The 16,002-nt window shown below is 53.3% G+C and overlaps 1 protein-coding gene across 1 annotated transcript in view; it reads left to right on the plus strand.

The window, feature by feature from the left end:
• Positions 1–16,002, plus strand: part of NTN1 (netrin 1) — a 105,028-nt gene that overhangs the window by 71,006 nt on the left and 18,020 nt on the right. The window contains exons 3-4 of the mRNA XM_075044862.1: positions 1,000–1,149; positions 4,354–4,407. Of these exons, the coding sequence (XP_074900963.1) occupies positions 1,000–1,149; positions 4,354–4,407 (204 nt within the window). The remainder of the gene's footprint in view (positions 1–999; positions 1,150–4,353; positions 4,408–16,002) is intronic.

Below are 16,002 nucleotides of genomic sequence, written 5' to 3' on the forward strand. Positions count from 1 at the left end.
GGCCTTTTTTTTTTTTTTTAACAAACAGCTGCGCCGGTAAGTCCCACTGTGGGAAATGAGATGGTGAATGATTTCAAGTGCAGTATTTACATCCCCTGCCAAACCCTTCACATCTGCCCAGCTCTGCAGTCAAGCCTCTATCCATCTGGCCAGGAACAGCAGGTCCTCCAGCCTGCCTGCATCCCACAAGGGCATTTCCTTCCTGCGCCCGCAGTGCCAGCTGCCAGGGATGCTGCTCAGCAGGGAAGGGCTCAAGCAAAAGCACTGAAAGGAGGGTGGTTTGGTTTGGTTGGTTTTTTGTTGTTTTTTTTTTTTGTAGCGCACGTGAAATGAATTCCCAACATCTCTGAAAGCAATTGCTTCCTGCCTGAGATCTGGTGTGCTGAAGGGGTGATGAAATGCTCCTTGATTTTGCACCTCTTCCTTACAGCCCTGCCGCTGCTCCGGGGAGCCCAAGGGAGTTTGAAGCTGGCTGGGGTGGGGGCAGCGGGTGCTGTGGCTCCTGGAGTCCTCCAGCAGCGCTGCCTTGCCTGCTCCCCTCCTCTTCAAGTCCTGCAAACTTTTGATCTCAGCACCCATGGGATGAGGCAGTTGCAGTGTCCACGGGTGGGGATCCTTGAGCGGGGACACCCCACACTGCCTCCTTGAATCTGTAGAGCACTCCTTGCCCTGGGCAAGATGTCCTGGCTGCAGTTCCATCCGCGCGGTGGGACCAGCCATGGCCGGGCCACCCCTTCTCTGGTGCTATCCCCTCTGCGCCCAAGCGACGGCCACGTGCACCCTCTCTGCCAAATGCCACCTCTGTTTCAGGTCAGTGTGGTGCCTGGCTGGATGGGTCGTTGGCCGGAGGTCCAGCGCCAGCTGCGGAGACGGTGGAGCCGTGCCACGAGAGCTGCCGGCAGAGCCGCGGCGCTCTCCCCGCTCCCCGCCAACGCCGCAACGCCACCCGCGCCCGCGCTCCTCTCCCCCTGACCCTCTTGTTGTGTGTTCCCCCCACAGAGTGCGATTGCCATCCCGTGGGCGCCGCCGGCCAAACCTGTAACCAAACCACGGGCCAATGTCCCTGTAAAGACGGTGTCACCGGCATCACGTGCAATCGATGCGCCAAAGGCTACCAGCAAAGCCGGTCTCCCATTGCCCCCTGCATAAGTAGGTGGATCGCTCTTTCGATGTCTGTAGATTAGAGATATTAACTTTATAAATGCACAGGAGCCACTGCCCAGGCTGGGCAGCTACTAACCCCACCACATATATGCCAAAGGGCAGTGCTCAGGTACCCCTGCCAGCCACACTGCCCACAGTAGGGCATACAGTCCAAAAATCACCCCTAACTTCCAACTAGCTTGTCTGTCTTGTTGGGTGGGTTTTGTGAGTGCATCTACAGCCTAATTTGCTGGTAATTTGATACTGCTTCACAGGGCAAAGGTGCCCTGAGAGCACATTTGTTTTGGGGTACAACATCAGGTCTGGATGCTAAGGCAGATGGCTACAAACTGGTTTTTCTCTCCAAAATCAGGCTGTGCTGCACTGGCACAGCGCTCAAATCAGAGGACCTGCTGGTTTGATGGAGTTGCCATCACATTAACACAGCCAATAGCACCTGGATTGCTAAAGGGGATCTTACACTCACACAACCCACCCAGAAACGTGGGCTGGTTTACTGTTTGCTTCCTTGAGTTTGCTTTTTAGTGTGCCTTCCCAAGGCTGCTCTCATCCTCTGCTCCAAAAACAACAGCAGCAAGCACCAGGTACAGCTCCCAAAGTCTCTCTGTTGCAGCATTTGGTCTGCAAACATCCACATCCCCACTCGGTCCCTGTTGAGCACTCCCTGCCCGGACAAGGTGTGCTTTAGTCCAGTGCTCCTCTCTGCTGCCTGTTGGTTCTGCTGTTGTTGGATCATTCAGTAGCTCATGCACCTTGCGCGAGGCATCTCCACCTGCCCTAATGAAACGAAGCATCAAAATTACGGTGCCTGGGATGGGCTGGGCAGCAGGAGCTGCTCCCCTTGAGGTTGTCTCCCTGCTGCTAAAAGGCAAAAAAAAGCCCAATGGGAAAAGAAAAGTGAGGGTTGAAAGAATCAAGTCTTTGTTGGGAATCCACAGCCTGCTCCCGCACTGTCGCCTCGCAGCATCTGCCTCTGAGGACAGCCATTGCCAAATTATGGGGCAGATACCCTTTCTCCACCTTCTCCTGCTGAAGAAAACATACATTCCAGGGTGGTTTTTGGTCACTTGAGATTCATTCTTCCCCGTGTCGCAATGGGACGGCAAGAGCTCAGACCAGATGCTTGTTTCCCCAAGACGTTACAGTCATGGCTCCAGTATGCTTTGCAGCAAGTATGCGCAAAGGTTTATCATTAATCATTCCCCAGGGCCATGGTAAATCAGAGAGTAAATTGTTCCTTGCATCACTTCCCTTGGGATTCATTGCACTAAATAAAGACAGGCACAGAATTTCAACACGATCCAACCAGGCGTTGGGAGCCGGGCTGTGCTCATGCCAGCTGCCAGACTGGTGTGCTCAAGGCTGCCTGCTGGCGTGAGCCTGGCAGGGTTGCCTGGCCCTGGCCCTGCAACCCGGCCACCATTCTGGCACCCGTGAGAGCCCCTTACTTCTGTGTCACTGCAAAACATCCTTTCCAAGGGGCCAAAACTTTTGTTCACATGTGTTTCAAGCAACACTGTGGCCTGGCTATCAAGCTGCTGTGCAGTTTGGGGGAGTTTGATCTGCACATATGATGCTAAAGTAATTAAATTGAGGATATGAGCAACTGGCAATTCTCTTATCTTAGAAAAACCCAAACCAGCACATTTTCATCCTTGAAAAATGTCAGTGTGTGTGTGTGTGTGTAAGTAGTTCACACATACTTTATACACGTGTAGTGGAGGGCACTTGCTCTCCATCCCTACCCACACTGCTCTCCCGTCTGGCACTGGGAGGGCACAGGAACACTGCAGCTAGCAAGGGGCTGTCCACCTTCTCTGCAAGAGCACAGTTACTCTCTGATTTACCACTGCTTATATTTTCCTTGTCTCAAAGACTTATAGTCATGCAAAAATCACCTTGTGGGGAATGAACAAGACACCAGTGGGGTCTGTCTGCACCACAGCCCACGCCGGCCTGCACAAGCACCCATCCAGCTGCCAGCTTTGGGATGGCTGTGCTGGCTGTTCATGTACTGCCTGACTATGCACCATGTGTTTCACATGGGCTTGTGCCTGTGTTTAATTACATGAGGGTGAATGATTCAAAAAGTCATCTAATTGGGCTGCACCCCTATGAGCTGCCGTCACTGCAATGCAGACAGACCCCAGCATACCTCCCTCTGTGGCCAGGCAGGTTCCCGAGAGCAAAAGTAGAATGAGGCAGATGCTGACCCCTAGCTCATGCCTAAATTCCACTTTCAAAATGGACTGGTAGGGTGTTCCCCCACCAGGATTCCGGGGGATGCACAGAAATTGCAGCACTGTGCCCTAAATGCACAAAAGATGTCAGTAATGAGGTCTGCATATGTGCACTGGGGAAAAGAGATCATCTTGCCAAAGTTGGGACCATATAATGCGCTCCATCTGCAGTCCATCCTTTTTAACATCAACAAACACAGTCAGATTTGGGCCATGAAGATCCAAAACATTATGTGGTTTCAGCTGTGCAAAGCCAGCCCCAAATCAAAACCAGGGACCGTTGCATTGGCACCAGCTATGTTTGTGTTTCCTTTAAATGTGTGAGATAACACTTGAATTCCAGCAGATAGATGCAATGCTTTACCTGCATCTTATCTCACATAAGAGGAGTGGTAGCACTGCCTCAGACATGGAGGGAACCAGCAGCTGGAAGGAACAACCCAGGGACAGGGAGAGGCAGCAATGCTCCCATTGCCTGCTGGGGCTGGGCACCACGTAGCAGGCAGCCACACTGCCCTGCTTGGCTTATGCACTCTCCGAGCCCCTGCAAGAGCACCCTTCACCCTGGGATCCAAACTGGGACCTAGCAATTGCAGCAGGTTGTGTCTGGGCAGCATAGCAATTGCTGACTGTGGCACCCTATCAATTATCTGGCTGGCTGTATCTTTTATTTTTAGCCGCAAGCCAACATTTTTTGTTTAAAAAACCCTTTCCCACACCCTCTTGGGAGGTCCAGTTCTCCAGTGAGTATGGTCCTGGTGTGCTGGTTTCTGGGGCTCTTGTGAGGCTCCTCGCTGGAGGACATAGTTGGGAAACACCCCTTGCTGGTAGACATGGTTGGGAACAGAAAATGCAGTGTGTGCAGGGACCAGGCTTTTTGGGATTTGGAGTAATACTTCCTTCTTTTATCTCCTCACCTTTCCTGTCTGCTTCTCGCTGTCCTGCACAGAGATCCCTGCCGCTCCCCCCACCACCGCCGCCAGCAGCACGGAGGAGCCTGCAGGTACGTTGTCTCTTCTTTTAAAGCATCTTGGTGGTAAATGGCTTTTGAGCAATCGTCTGCCTGAGATGAAATTGCATTAAATTAATACATAAATTCTGGTTTTTGTACTGGGACAAGTGGTTTCCTTTTATGCCCCAAATGTCCGAGTGTTTGAAACAAGTGCGCTGCATCCCTAGAGATGGGTGTTACTAGGTGCGTGTGGGAGCGTAGAGAAGATGCAGAAAGATTTTCCCAGAGGTGCTAAATCTATAAGCACACAGAGGTTACCCAATGTGCAAGCAATGCTTGATGAAAAAGAGGTAAGGACTCAAGACTACCACCGGCTGATTATTAAAGATTAGTGGTTACCTTCTCAAGAGGCTCAGAGAACAGTTCTGTCACATTTTTCTGGTGGAGAAGGATTAGAGAACCAAAAATCCACCAAAAGAGAACAAAAATCTAAGTGTTGCTGCATATGACCATTTCCTTTATTTGCCTAGATCTGTGTGTTTCTTGTGCTAAGTGATCTTAGGTGCTGATGTGACCTGTGTATGTTATAGCAATGAGTCTCCTGTCCGGTTTTGTGGGTCCTCAGGGTGGGACACGGCTGTGGTTAGTGGCATTGCTGGGGCCAGTTGTGCTCAGAGGTGTCTCAAGGCCAGTGACTGTAAGAGCAGGGGAAGCATCTTAGCTTGGAGCAATGGACTTGGATCACCATATTTATGCAAGCTGCAATACAGAGGATCATCCTGAGAAAGCTTTGGCATGTCACGGTGTGTGTATCCTCCTGTTACCCCTCCCCTTGTCCTTGTGCCAAATACAACCCATGCAATGCTGACCTGGGGCTCCACACATCTCTTTGTATGCCCCATCTCCACCACCACACCTGCACCAACACCCCACCAACCTCCCCTCCTGATTTACACCCCTAGAGGGACCGACACCTGCCCCACCATGCCACTGGGGGACTTTCTTGTCCCCAGCTCCCTCGGGATGGATGGGTCTGAGCAGGGGATGACAGCAGGAGCCAGAGAGCCCTGGGAAAGCGTGACTTATCCCACCCTGCTGCCTGCAGGTTCCTGGGGTATTTGAACAGCGCCGCAGCTGTGAAGGACACAAGGTGTAAAGGCTGTTTGCTTTTGTCTCACCAGCATAGGAGGATTCATAAATTAAGGATTTTGTACTAAAAGTGAAGGATGTCACCTTGAATTGAACTTTGAGCCAAGGCTTGTCCCGTGGCGGGGCTTTTCATGCAGGCTGTGCGTGTTGCTGTATGCTCAGGAGTTCTTCCCGGGATGGGAAACCCAGGGAGCAAAGGGACAACAAGGTCTTCAGTCGCCAGCATCACAGGAAGGTAAAGCTCAGGGTTTTCTGTAAGACTGATTTAAAGGACAAGTTCTACCACCTGTAAACACAGTAGCAGCAACTCCGTGTTTCAGTGTCTTCTCTTAGGCTGGTGTGAGCAAGAAATATCTTGGAGCCTTGGGTTTGTGCCTATTGCTTCACATGTGCTTCTTAAAGTGTCTCCACTGACCCAAAGGGCTGAAAGGAGCATGAAGACACACCAAAAACCTGGCCCAGCCAGCATGCTTCTAGCTCAGGTGCTGGTGATCAGCCTTTTTGCTTCTTTGCCTTATAAACTGGGTGCTGACGTGAGATGTGCGGTTTGGTGAGTCCATCACAATGAAGTATAGGGCTATTGGGAACACAGACCATCCCACCTAACCTGAAGCCAAGCAGGAGCAAGTCTTCTCTTTCTTACAGCACTGTTTGCTGACAATACCAGCCTCTGTTACCCACTTCCATCAGGAGAAATATTCTTCCCCAACTCCTCAGGAGCTTAATTACATGCCATAGTGCATCCCGCCATCTTCTTCCAGCCAGAGAGCTCCTCCTCAAAGCTCCCATTAAACCTTCCACCTTGTCCTGGCTGCAAGAGGACTCAGTGTGGGGATGTCCCCCCCTTGGCCAAGCCCCTGGGACTGGCAGGCACACCCCGAGTCTTCCCATGAGCTTCGTGAGAGCTGGCAGCTCCTGCAGCCTCTGCAACTCTTTCATTTATCCCAACACCGCACTTTGGTGCAATGTTGTACGTGCATTCCAGGAATGCCAGCTAAAGGTGCTGGATGCATGGAGCAGAGCAGGCTTCCTTCTCCCCATCTCATTCTGTGAGAGGGAAATTTCTGTCTGCAACTCCCTGTTTCACCCCTTGCTATAAAAGAAGACCACGGTCTAGCTGAGACTTTTAGATGCTTGAGGGTAGGTTTTTCCCATCCACAGGGACTGTGCTGCTGATATATGGAAGATTTATAGGCAGATAGAGAATATTAGCTAGCGGTTTAAGGATCCAGTGGGACCAACTGACATCACAATTTCCAAACTGAGTGTGTTGAGTGGGGAGTCGAGCACTACTCAGCCCTTGCAGCTCTGCAGGGTGGTGCTTTCACCCTCCGCCAGGTAATAATAAACCCAAGCAATGTTTAAATACAAAAAGCTCAACAGATGAAATACTAGATTTCTCATGGGCTCCTGCTATTTAGCAGGGACTTGCAGACTAAATGTTCTGTCTCATGCCCTGGTAACACAGAGATTTTGTGCTCCACACAGGATCTGTCTGTTCCTCACCCCACAGCCTCTCAAACCTGCTCTGTTCCCACGATGCTGTAGGGATGGCATAGCAGACCTCCCGCACCACGATGCCACGGGGTTTATCACAGGCTCTGTCTGGCAGCTGAGGAGATGCAGAGATGTCTTCTCACAGCCCTTTCTGCAAGGAGCTTGGCTTCTGAGATGAAGTCCTTGTCTGTGGAGCTATAGCATCTCCATGCTGGGATCTCCTTGCACCATTGCTGACCCAGGGAGCAGAAGCAGCCCCAGCACTCACACTGGGGACCTCCCAGCCAGAACCTTGGATGCTTGGTGGAGTCTCCTTTCCTTGGGCTCCTTAATTCCAGGGGCCAGGGCACGTTCCACCCAGTGCAGCTGCCCCAGCCCTTTCCTAAGGCAAGACCTGGCTCGTGCCATCCCCTCCCCTGCTCAAGATCAGGTTGCAGGGCACGGGTGCATTTCTGAGCAAGTAAAGAACTGCTTTGCCCATCACCATGGTGTGAAGCATCCCTCAGGTCAGTTTTGCAAGCAGCTTGCCCTGCTAAGCCTTCTATCAGTCCTGGAGCCGGTGGCAAGAAGTGACACTTGAGCAGTGTCCCTGAATTTGAACTGGCCACAGGGGTCTCTCAATGTCTTTTTGCTGCTGTTAGGAGCTCATTTATCTGGGCGCATTCCTATTCATGAGTCCAAAGGGGCCTTTCTGAGGACATTCTCTATTTTTCACAGTCTTTCCCTGCCAGTCCCCATGTCCTCTCACATCTTTCCAGAGCGTGACCACAACAGGGGCTGAATGCAGGCGAGGGCTTGGAGGAAGCAGCGTTTATCCACATCCATCAGCCAACATCCTGGCTTGAAAGGAAAGAGCTGCCAAAGCCCCAGTCCTGCTGCCCCCACAGGTGAGGACTGGTTTGGGGGTGACACATCTCCCACCTGTGTGCTCCGTGGAGATAGCAACGCAGCTGGGGAAAACGGTCCTTTCTGTGAACTCCCTGCACTGTCCTGGGCAAATGCCAACTGGGGCAGCTGCATTCGGCCATCCCAAATTCCACGTGCCACCTCAATTGGCCACAGCCCTCGTCAGAGCCTGCCCTGAGCTGATGTGCTGTGGCAGTGTGACTCACAGCACCCCCGGGCTGCTGCGAGTCACAGCCACCAGCTCGGCACTGGGCACTGTGCCGGGTGGGCTGGGGTTGGGACTGGGGCTGGGGCTGGGGCCAGTTCCCCCTTGGACCCTTGGCTAGATAATGAACAGAGCCAGGGTGAGCAAGGCAAAAGCATAGACCCTGCAGCAATAGGACCCTTGAGCAGGACAAGGGGGTGCACAGCCTATTTTAGGCACCAAATGTGGACACTTTGGTGAAGAGCAGGTCCCTGTGGAGCCAGTGGGGAGAGATAGGTGCTTTCTGCCACCCATGCGTCTCCCTGGGTGAGTGCCGATAGGGATGGCTGCAGGGATCGGAGGTTTGTCGGTCAGGATGTGCCCCTCACCTCTGACCGAAGCTTTGGGTAGGTGTCTGCAACATTTTCCAGCCTTGCTATGAAGGGACCATCTCACCCTGGTGCTGCTGGCAAAGTTACAGCCTCCAGTCCCAAGCCCCCGTTGATCCTGGGAGCAAACAGCCCTGTTGGGGAAGGAGTGAGTCCCATAACTCTGCATCCTCATCATGGACAGAAGGGTTATTTAGGGATCTGCCCAAGCCCAACTGAGTTTGCATAAAGCCAGTAATTGAGAACATCTCAGCAGGGTTAGAGATCTCCCTTCAGCAAAGGAACTCCTCGCCGGAGGCTAGGAGAGGATTATCTACGGGCTGGGAGCGAGTCGGGCATCCTGACAGCCTGCGAGCCATGAGAAATGACTCGACAGCGTCTCTTGGATCCCCGTGTCACTGGAGGGCTGGATCTCCCCGCTCTCTGCCCGGAGGGGTGACTGGGGACCAATCTGTCTTGCCAGGAGCTGCTCGCGCTGCCTCCTCGTGAAAGCCCAGCAGAGGCTGAGCCAAGCTGAGCAATCTGATGGGCTCAGTGTCCGATCATAATTCTTCTCACTGTGATTTTTATTGGACTTTTTAAGCACCATTTTGTGCAGGGAGCTTGAACCCTCCATATTTCATCCCTTACCCTCTGCAGGGAGCAGCAGGCAGCCCCGGGTCTCAGCATCGCTCAGCCCCCACCACCACCCTGAAGCATCCTGCCGAAATTCGTGGTGTTTTCTTGACAAATGCTTAAATTGGTGTGTCTGAGAGCCAGAGCTCCCATGGTATGGGATCAAAGGGCTTATAGAGATGGAGGAAGAAACTAGTGGGAGACTTTGGGTGCAGCTGGTTCTGGGAGAGATGCTGCTTTATTTCCTTTGCTTGTAACTACGCAGGACAGAAAGTGCCTTCCTCCCCAAAAGCTGAGTTAGCATCACCACCACTCTGAGTCAACAAGGGGTAAATGGCAAAAAAGCACAGGCCAAAGCTGGCCTTGGTACAAGGGGTGGAACAATGTCGACTTTGGCATGTGGGGGGGTCCTGCCTGGCTCTGCTTAGCTCTCAGAGTTCCGAATCAATTTGGGGAAAAAAGTGAATTGTTTAGATGAAATGCATTCATACTCTCCCATGCCAGGAGATTGGTGGATGAGGAGGGGATGCTTCACATTTTTGTGGCCAGGTGAGGAAAGCTCTTGCTACCACCCCATCCTTTTCTGGTCCCATTCAGAGATGCAGAAGGGGCCAAAGTGAAACGGAAAAAAAAAAAAAACAACAGTGGGGGAAAAAGGTTTACAAACCTCCCAGTCAGTCATTGTCTTATCTGAATTGAATCCAGATTGGCTTGGAAATGATTATCTTAGGTGGATGATTTCAGCTAGTGGGCTTAAATAAAACCAGGTGATTGAATCGGTGCAACTTTGCATGGTTTTCCCCTGGAATTCAGCCTCTGCAGTTTCAAAACCAGATCTGGACTTTCCAAAAGTCATTTGGGCTCAAGGTGTTGCCTGGGCCCTTTTGTTCCTGGCTGGTGAGGAAGAGGCTGGATTTAAGTGCAGAAAAGGGAAAAAATCCCACTCACAGTGATCCCTGGGGTTCCCTCAGATGTGCACAGACCAGAAGCAGCTTGGCTGCAGGTTGCAGCTTTCCCAGAGTGCAGAGGCAACCCAGCACAGAGGTGGATGCATGCTGTGGTATGAGAGGATGATTAATACCTTCCGGAAGCAGCTCGGAGAAGGGAGATGGGCAGTCAGGTCCCTGATCTGGAACAATCTGGAATAGTTCTAAGGAAAAACAAAAAAAAACAAAAACAAAAACAAAAACAACCCCAAAAAAAACAAATCCCACGAGCTGTCTGAGCCTTTCAAGACTGTTCCTGCTTCTGTGTCTCACTTCTTAGAAAAAACACACGAAAGGTTATGGCTTCAGTCCGGGAAAATAGAAACTTTCTATAGGAAATAGTAGAAAACATTCACTTGAAAACAATTGCTCCCTGGGGAAGAACTTTCCATCTTGCACAGCTGGGCAGTCCCCCATGCCACCACAGTGCCAAGCCCCCACCGGCATGTCACGCATTGTCGGGAGCATTTGGGACAAGCCACTGCCCCCATGCCACCCACTCCTTCCTTGTGTACCATGTGTGTACCTGCATACTCATACCCCACGCTAATCTCCCCCTGCAACCTCCATGGGGCTCTCTGGACCCCTCACCACCCTGTACCCATGTCCCAGATTTGGGACCCCCCCGATGCCTTCCCATCCCATCCCATGGCAGAGCTGGAGGCCCCGCATCCTTCTCAGGCTGCAGCTGGCTTTTTACTACTTACAGGCTTAGGCTTTGGGATGAAATTTCCAAATTTTAGCCAGAATCCTCCACCACGAGCCAGGAATGGGAGAAATTGGCCTCTCTGATGAGTTGGTACTCCTGTTTCAGCATCATTTGCTGGTAGTCCAAGTAGTCGTGCCCTAAACAAGGGTTGGTTTTCTTTGTCTGAAGGTAAAACACTTTAATTTTTGCCTGCCCACATCCCTCGTGAATTGAGGTGCTGCAAGGCCACCCTCGGAGAGTCCCCTGCTCCCAGGTACATGCCATCACCCCTGGGGCAATCGTGGGGGTGAGCAGCAGGAACAGGGCTCATCCATCCCACAGCAGAAAGGTAAAATGCAGATTTCAGAGGGCGGCCACAGGTTCACAGCCATCTTTGTAGATGGACATGGAAGAAATGGGGTCCCTCAGGTCTGCTGCCACTGCCACTTGCATCACCCCAGCAAAACTTCACCAGGTGCTGTTAGAAGATGAGTTAAATCACTTGCTCCCACTGCTAGTATGGGGCTGTGCTTGAATTTCATGGCTTCGGCAGCCACCTCCTTAATTCCAGCCTCCCGGCCAGCTTGTACCCATGCATCCCCATGGGAACATGGTCTTTTTGGCTCAACAGCTCCATTCCCAAGGATAGGCTGTGTACCACTGTCCCCCCTGCTTACGGTCACATAAACACTGTGATCATCACTGCAGCAACAGCTTCAAGGGAAAAGTGACATTAGGAAAGGATTAAATGTGCCGTAGCTTGTTTTAATGAGCTGCAGCAGCTGGAAACAAGGAGTCAACGCCATGTGAGTCGCCAGCTGCCTCCACAACATCTGTGTGGGGTGCGAGGCTTGCTTGGAAAATGACAGCGTGGGGACGGGCCACTGGCATTGCGCAGCATCTCCGGTCGGGATGGGACGTGAGGCCAAACTGCTGCTCCCCAGCTCCTTCCCAAATGCTTATCTAAACCGCTGGACCAGCTCCATCCCAGGGTGAAGTCAGTGGCAAATCTCTCCCCGGTGTTGTACCCACAGGGGCAAATGCAATGGGTGCTGGTGGCTCGGCAAGAGAGGACCTGGCTCATCACTCTGTGCTTGGGCACTGGCATGTGAACACAGCTCTTGGGTGGGCTCTTGGAGAGCTGGAGGGAGCAAGTCCCGCACCACGCTGAAGTTCACATCTTCCCTCCTTGGGGCAGGGTTGCACCACGGTCATTTTGTTTGGATGGTGGCACTTGCCCATGGCATCTCACCGACACAGGCTCAGAGGCTGTGTCAGAGGGGCCGGGGAGATGTCCCTTGAACTCCATCTCTCCCTGCCTCCCACGGTCTTGGCCCCCCATGGGGTGACGGTTGGGTCAGAGTCTCTCCCTGTGCCGTGGTTTTGTCTCAGAGGTGGCCCCAAACCAACGCTGCCAACCTGTGTTGAACATTGCAACCCTCCCAAATCTCACATGGGCAGCCCCAAGCACAGTCACCCCAGCAGGTCCAGGTCCCTTCTCAGGCTGGGCTGGCTGGCTACGAGCCTCAGCCGCTGGGCACAGCACAGCCACCCAACCACCTCCAGCCTCCTGCCAGCCCCTGGGGTTGCTGGTCCGTCCGGGTGCTGTGCTCCCCAGGGAGCTGCACTGCCATAGGCACCCTGGCCGGTGGAAGGAGGGATGCTCTCCACTGAGCAGAGGGAGCACAGGCTCCTGTGGGAGGGTGATCCCTGGGGATATCTTTATCAGATGCAAATTGAAAAAACAGACCAAAAAAACCAACTTACGTAGCACTTTGTAAATTTAACGCGAAAGGGACTATCAAAAGACATTGTGTTGACATGTATTGAAAAGGAAAAGCCTGAGGAGGTTTTGTTTCCAGACCAACAAAGGAAATCACAAAGTCTTAACTCCGCAGAATTGCAAGCAGTGTACTGGCTAGCCTTAGTTTTCTTCAGATTTGAAGTAGCGACATGTCTTCGTTATCACTGGGCACTGATATCCAATGAAAAGGAGGGGGTTTATGAATGTATGCACTCGTGTTAATGCTCATACATCTGGAGGGGATCAGCAGCACAAGGGAGCAGCTGGAGCTGGGTGCAGGGCTCAGCACCACTGCCTCCTGCCCAAAGGGTTCCCGGCTGCCGGCCAGGCTGGGGAGGCACTGCCAGGCACAGCCCATACCCGCTGAGTCTGGGTGAGGATGCTCCCAGATCTGGGGATGGGGTATGGCCAGGGTAGGACTTTGCACTGGTAGAGAAAAAAAATCACAGCTCTTCACTCCGAGAAAGCACTAACAGTGAGCAGGAGTTCTGCAGAGAGCCGGGAGCATCCCACAGGCTAGGAATAAAGGTCTGCACAGCTGCCTGCAGTACAATCAGGAGGCGAAATCCTCATTTCAGTCACCCTGGTGTAAATCTGGGCTCAGTGTTGGGGTCTCCAGCTTTGTACCCATCCAAACGAGTAATTAATTCAGCCCTGCATGGGTATTCTCTCACTTGTCTCAGGCTGTAAGCAAGGTGATGGATTGACTGCGTGATTGATTGACTGATTGATTGGCCGCAGCATCCAGCTCGCTCCTGAAAAGAGGTTTCTCATGGTGATCTGCAGTGAATGGCTGTGAGCACAATAGGGGTGAGGGGCTTCCAGTGAGGAAACTTCTGGTCACTTCAAAATATTTCAGAAAGCCTGTGAAAAAAAACCCACAAAACATCTGCTGAAATGCAGAAAAGCTTCACGCACAGCTCCATCGTGCTCTTATAATTCCATTGCAGGGCTTTCTGCGTCCCCACATTTCTTCATCCCTGCATCCCTCCACCCACAAATCCCTCCATTCCTCCATCCCCACATCTCTGCAACCCTGCATCCCTCCATCCCCACCTCCGTCCGTTCCTCCATCCCTGCATCCCTCCATCCCCACATCCCCAGCTCTGGGACACTGCCACCTCAGGGACCATCCTTCTGACATTGAGGGGACCTGGGTGCCCACAAGTCCTGGGCACCATCGCCAAGCCTCAAGCTTCAGAGCAAGAACTTGCAAGCCCAGCATCACTGGGCATCCATCTAAAAAAAAAAAAAAAAAAAAATATTCTGAAGTGAAATGAACTGATTCTCTCCCCATTCTGGGACATTTCCAGATGCTGATTCCCCTTGGGGAAACAAAGCACTTGTCCCCAGCACCAGCTCTCTGTTGCCGTGTTTTCCCCAGAGCGGAAAGTCTGATTTGCCCTGGTTCTGGTTATGTCCTGCCCTCGCGTCCTGCACAGCACCCACTCAGCCAGGGAGCTGCTGTCAGGCCGGGAATTTATAGGGTGGCCAATGCTCCCGAAGACAGATGGTTTCCTATTAATGTATTTAATCATGTTGACTGCGGCTCTCGGCAGGGCTGTGTCCCCGGGGGCACTGGGAGCGGCAGCCCTGGAGTTCATCAGCGGCTGGGGACACGTTTGCAGCGGGGAAGTGCCGGGTGGGGGTGAAGCACTGTCAGGGCCGGCACCCCACATCCCCCATGTATCCTGGGGTTCAGCGCTGGGTTTGCTCCTGCAGGGAGGTGGTAGGAAACGTGCTGCTGGCTGCTCCCAGGGGAGGGGCGAGGTGGGTGCAGAGGCAGGGCTGGATGAGCCACGAAGCTCCTGTGTTTGTGTGGTGTTTTCCAGGGCGTTAGTGTCTGGCACAGCTGGGCTGTCACCGGTGTGTCTACTCGCTCCCTTTATATCTGGGAAAAATTGGGATGCTGATGAGGCCACAGCGGCTATGGGCACCCATGGCCCAAAACACCAAAAATTGCTCAGTATCATTCCGTCCCATCCCAAAACTGGCAGCAGACAGCTAAAGAAGCAGGGAGCAAACTCACTCTGACCCACAGCAGGGCTCAGATGGTGTCTGGGGGCAGTTTCCCCCTCTGAAAGCAGCAGCCGGGGTCCCAGGGCCAGACCAAACAGGCAGGGCTACGCGTGTGCCCTGGCAGCATCTGAACCATGCCCAGACCCAGCTGCCGGTGTACTGCATCGGGCCACGGCTTGAAATGAGGTTGCTGACCATGACCGGCCCTGGCAAGGGCTGCTCCCCAGAGGTGGTGGGCAGCCCCGGCCGCATCCTGCAGGGTGCTGGTGGTCCCACCGGAGGGGTCGGTGCCAGCCGAACCACCCCTCCCAGCCATGCTGGATGCTGTGGAGGTGGGAAGGGGGCTGCAGGCTCCTGCGAAGCGCCCGCCACCGCTTTCCACCCGCTCCAGGCGAGGGGCTTTAATCTAATTACATGCTTTATTTGCGCCAATTTGTTTTTCAATCAATCTTGTTCAGCCAGAAGAAAGGAGGCTACTGTGGACTCATTTGCACCTTCGTGTTCCAAGGGAGAGGTTAACGGCAGTTATCCTCCCTGGAGATGCCTGCGGGTCCGCAGACCTGGCTCTCCCCTCGCAGGGGGCTGCCTGGCCCGGTGCACAGCCCGGCTTTAGTCATCTTTTCCCTCAGCACCACGCAACAAGTCCCCAGTTCAGGCACAGAGCAGCCCGGTCGCTGCCTGAGGATGTCTCTGAAACACGCTGTCTCGTGAGGATCCTCTGCAGCCGGAGAGCTGCCGGTGGCCCAGGCCGTGGCGTGTAACGTGGGGGGCAGGCAGGGCTGCAGGTGGGGGTCAGGAGACTCCCGCCAGGTGGTCCCAGGGACCCCCAGCGCTGTCCTGCGGGAAAGACTTTATGTTTCTAGTGCCAGGGGTTTCAACAGGGTCCCAGGGAAATGGTAGGGTCTACAAATCACCAAAAAAAGTGGAAACACCACCACACTTTCCCTGCCCAGACAGGGCTGGTGCAGCTGGCTGCCACGGGGGCTGTGCTCCTCGCAGGCAGGGCTGGCCTCAGCACCCCACTCGCACGTGTGCTGGTGCAAAGTGTTCCTGAGCCCGCTTTGGAGACCAGAAGAGGCTCCAGTGCCTGAGCAGGTGCCTCTGCCTTTACACATGGCACAGACTGGCCACAGACCCTCTCTGAGGCTGCCCCAGTCGCTGATGGAACAAATCCCTGCCAGCTCCTTTTCCCGGGGCGTGCCGTGGGGACTGCTGCTCTGAGCCCAACAGCTTAGGAGGTGACCAAGGACAGACAACAAAGTCACACAGCCATATGGTTAAATGCAACCCTATGCCAGAGGCTTGCTTTGTACCAGGACTTTGCACAGACGCTCTGAGAACAGACTCAGGCCCTCAGGATCCCCATCCTGAGGCTAAGGAAGGGACTATTTCAAGCTTGGGGACCATTT

This window comes from Buteo buteo, chromosome 13 (genome assembly GCF_964188355.1).
Source record: "Buteo buteo chromosome 13, bButBut1.hap1.1, whole genome shotgun sequence".
NCBI lineage: Eukaryota > Metazoa > Chordata > Aves > Accipitriformes > Accipitridae > Buteo > Buteo buteo.